General features: G+C 34.3%; 1 protein-coding gene across 1 annotated transcript in view; it reads left to right on the top strand.

Annotated features, from left to right (window-relative positions):
* Window positions 1-2,448, top strand: part of LOC110018710 — a 22,818-nt gene extending 20,370 nt beyond the window's left edge. Inside the window, exons 4-5 of the mRNA XM_020716121.1 lie at window positions 187-527; window positions 1,876-2,448. Of these exons, the coding sequence (XP_020571780.1) occupies window positions 187-527; window positions 1,876-2,097 (563 nt within the window). The 3' untranslated portion in view covers window positions 2,098-2,448. The remainder of the gene's footprint in view (window positions 1-186; window positions 528-1,875) is intronic.
* Window positions 2,449-2,717: the final 269 nt, after the last annotated feature.

Here is a 2,717-nt window from a genome sequence, read left to right as displayed (position 1 = left end):
CTCTAACTTACCAGTATTAATACTTACCCGTACGGAACCATTCATCATTTTTGTTTTCCTCCAAGTACTCCCCTAATTCCCGTCTCATTTCTCAGGGTAATTGTTAAATTGCTTCTTTAAAATCCATACTTTGACATTCGTGTGGTTGAAATTTGTTGCGTCTAATTTCAAGTTGTTCTTTTGCAGATTTTCTCATCCTATTCTTCACCGAGGCTCTTTTCTATGGAGGAGTTGCAATATTTGTTTTACTCGTAGATTATGTCTGGAGACCTCTCAAAATGGTTGATGACGATAATAACAATTGGTCAAAGATTCAGTTTGGGCTTCAAATATCTTCTGTAACAACATTAGCACTGAGCTTGATCATTCCCCTCCTCACCATGGGGATGGTTTGGCCATGGACTGGCCCTGCTGCTTCTGCTACTCTCGCTCCGTATCTTGTGGGTCTTGTTGTCCAGTTTGCTTTCGAGCAATATGCCCGTCATCACAAATCACCGGCTTGGCCTGTCATTCCTATTATCTTTCAGGTATTTTTTGATAAATTTTCCTTCAGCTTTGTTATTTCATTATGGTTTTGATGTTTTTGAGTGTTTTTTTGGTACTGCGCAAAATAATAAGCTTATGTGTTTTTTGTTACTCAATTTTATTGCTCATTTGTTTAAAGTGTGGATTATTATTTGATAAGATCTTCTGCTAGTCAGTCCAATTTGAAAGCCGATTTTGTTTTGTGTTATAAGAATTTCTCAACTAAAAGACATTATTTGATGTAAAAGGTTTTGAAAGTGCATTACATGGATGACATGAGCATCTTGATGTTTCTATCATAATATTTTTCTTTTTCTGCTAATTTAAATACTTCTAAACATGTCGAAAGTTTCTGAAGTTATTATATCATATTTGGAAAAATACTACCGTTGCAAATTGTTTCAGTATTCTTTTATGTTATGTTTGCCTTATAGCTGGTTAAATGGAGACCAATGATCCAAACTTGAGTTGAACGGACCGCAAATGTAGATTGGTTTAAAACCATTTCGTCCAATCTCAATCATGCCAAATAATAATACTAATAGTTTGAATATTTTAATCTATTTTCTATCTTTTAAACAATTCATTATCGAGCATGCATAGATGCATCCATTATACACATTGACATAGGCATATGCTGATTCATAAATGCGCATTTGTTAGTATGAAGATATATACAATTACATGAATATGTGCTTTCAACCATACATTTTCGATCTTTTATCGAGCTTGCTCAACTTGATTTATTTTATTTTGTTCGAAGCTCAGCCCAGGCTTGCTACAAGTTGTGCTTTGTTCATCAACCACCTTGTTCATCTCTCTTTGAGCCCAATTCAATAAAGGGACATTTACATACATTACCACCCAAATCCTATGTATTTACACATCTAACACCTAAACTCTACTTCTTACATTTATACTACCCAAATCTTTCATATCACGCAAAAAAAACTACTATTTTAACATTAAAAAATCTTTCCATGCATGACTAAGGTGGCATTTATATAAAAATTGAAAGTTTAAGTGATAGATATGTAAATACATAAAAATTAAGTGGTATGAATTTAAATCTCCTTCAATAAAATTTTGGGGCTTTTACATACATAGCACTCAAAACTTTCATATTTACCTATCTCACACCTAAACTTTCGTGATTACAAACATCATATGAAAAATAGCACTCATTATCACCTTTTAATAGCCAAATCCATTTTTTCATCCACAGGTAAAGTGCTATATGTGTAAAAATGAAAGTTTAGGTGTGAGATATGTATTTCCATAAGAATTATGTAATTTTCTCTAAAATTTTTTAGGGCTACTTCAATCTTGTTGTCTGCATGCTTGTTTCAGGTATATAGACTGCATCAGTTGAATAGAGCAGCTCAATTGGTGACAGCACTCTCCATCTCAGTGAGAGGAACTGAGACAACACCGCAGACTCTCGCCATTAACAGCTCCCTTGGAACTCTCCTAACTGTCCTCCAGATCCTCGGGGTCATCTGTATCTGGTCGCTTTCGAGTTTTCTGATGCGGTTCCTTCCTCCGTCGGTGGCCTCTGTTGACTCCAGATAAGCTTTTGATATTGAAAAGCTGACTTGCATGAAAAGAGAGCAGAAAGCTTCAATTTTTATATTAAGTAGAACTAGAAATAGCATTCCAGCTTTGAGAATCTGAGAAAGGGAAGCTAAGGAGTTCTTATTTATGAAGTTTTAAGCTGGAATGTTATATTAGTTCTATCTGTAAGGCTCAGTTTGGATACTTTGAGGTGCATTACATTCCACAGTTGCTGTTTACATATCTAATATTTCGTTTTCATGTAAACTGAGTGGACTTAAATTCATTGTTTTTAAATATATATATGGTTTTAGTTACAAGCAATCAAATGATCCCTAATGATACTTTCACAGCTTGAAAAATTCTGTGCAACAGTTGGGCCTTTGTTTTGGTTTTTCTTTATGCAATGCAGAGCTGACAGTTTCTGGATTGGGGAAAATTTTGTTTTTTGTAAATTAAATTTTGTTCTGTTGATACATTAAATGTTTTAGGTGTTTAAAGGCGAAATTTTTAAAATGGTTTAAATATTTTTTCTTGCATCGACAAAAAAAAAGTCGAAAATCGGCAAAGTCGCCAATGACATGGCGATGTGGAGACTTTATTGCTGACTTTGCGCAAAGTCGCTGCTAAAATGGCGA

The sequence above is a fragment of the Phalaenopsis equestris genome, unplaced genomic scaffold (genome assembly GCF_001263595.1).
Source record: "Phalaenopsis equestris unplaced genomic scaffold, ASM126359v1 Scaffold000032, whole genome shotgun sequence".
Lineage (NCBI taxonomy): Eukaryota > Viridiplantae > Streptophyta > Magnoliopsida > Asparagales > Orchidaceae > Phalaenopsis > Phalaenopsis equestris.
This window is presented reverse-complemented; position numbering and strand designations above follow the sequence as displayed.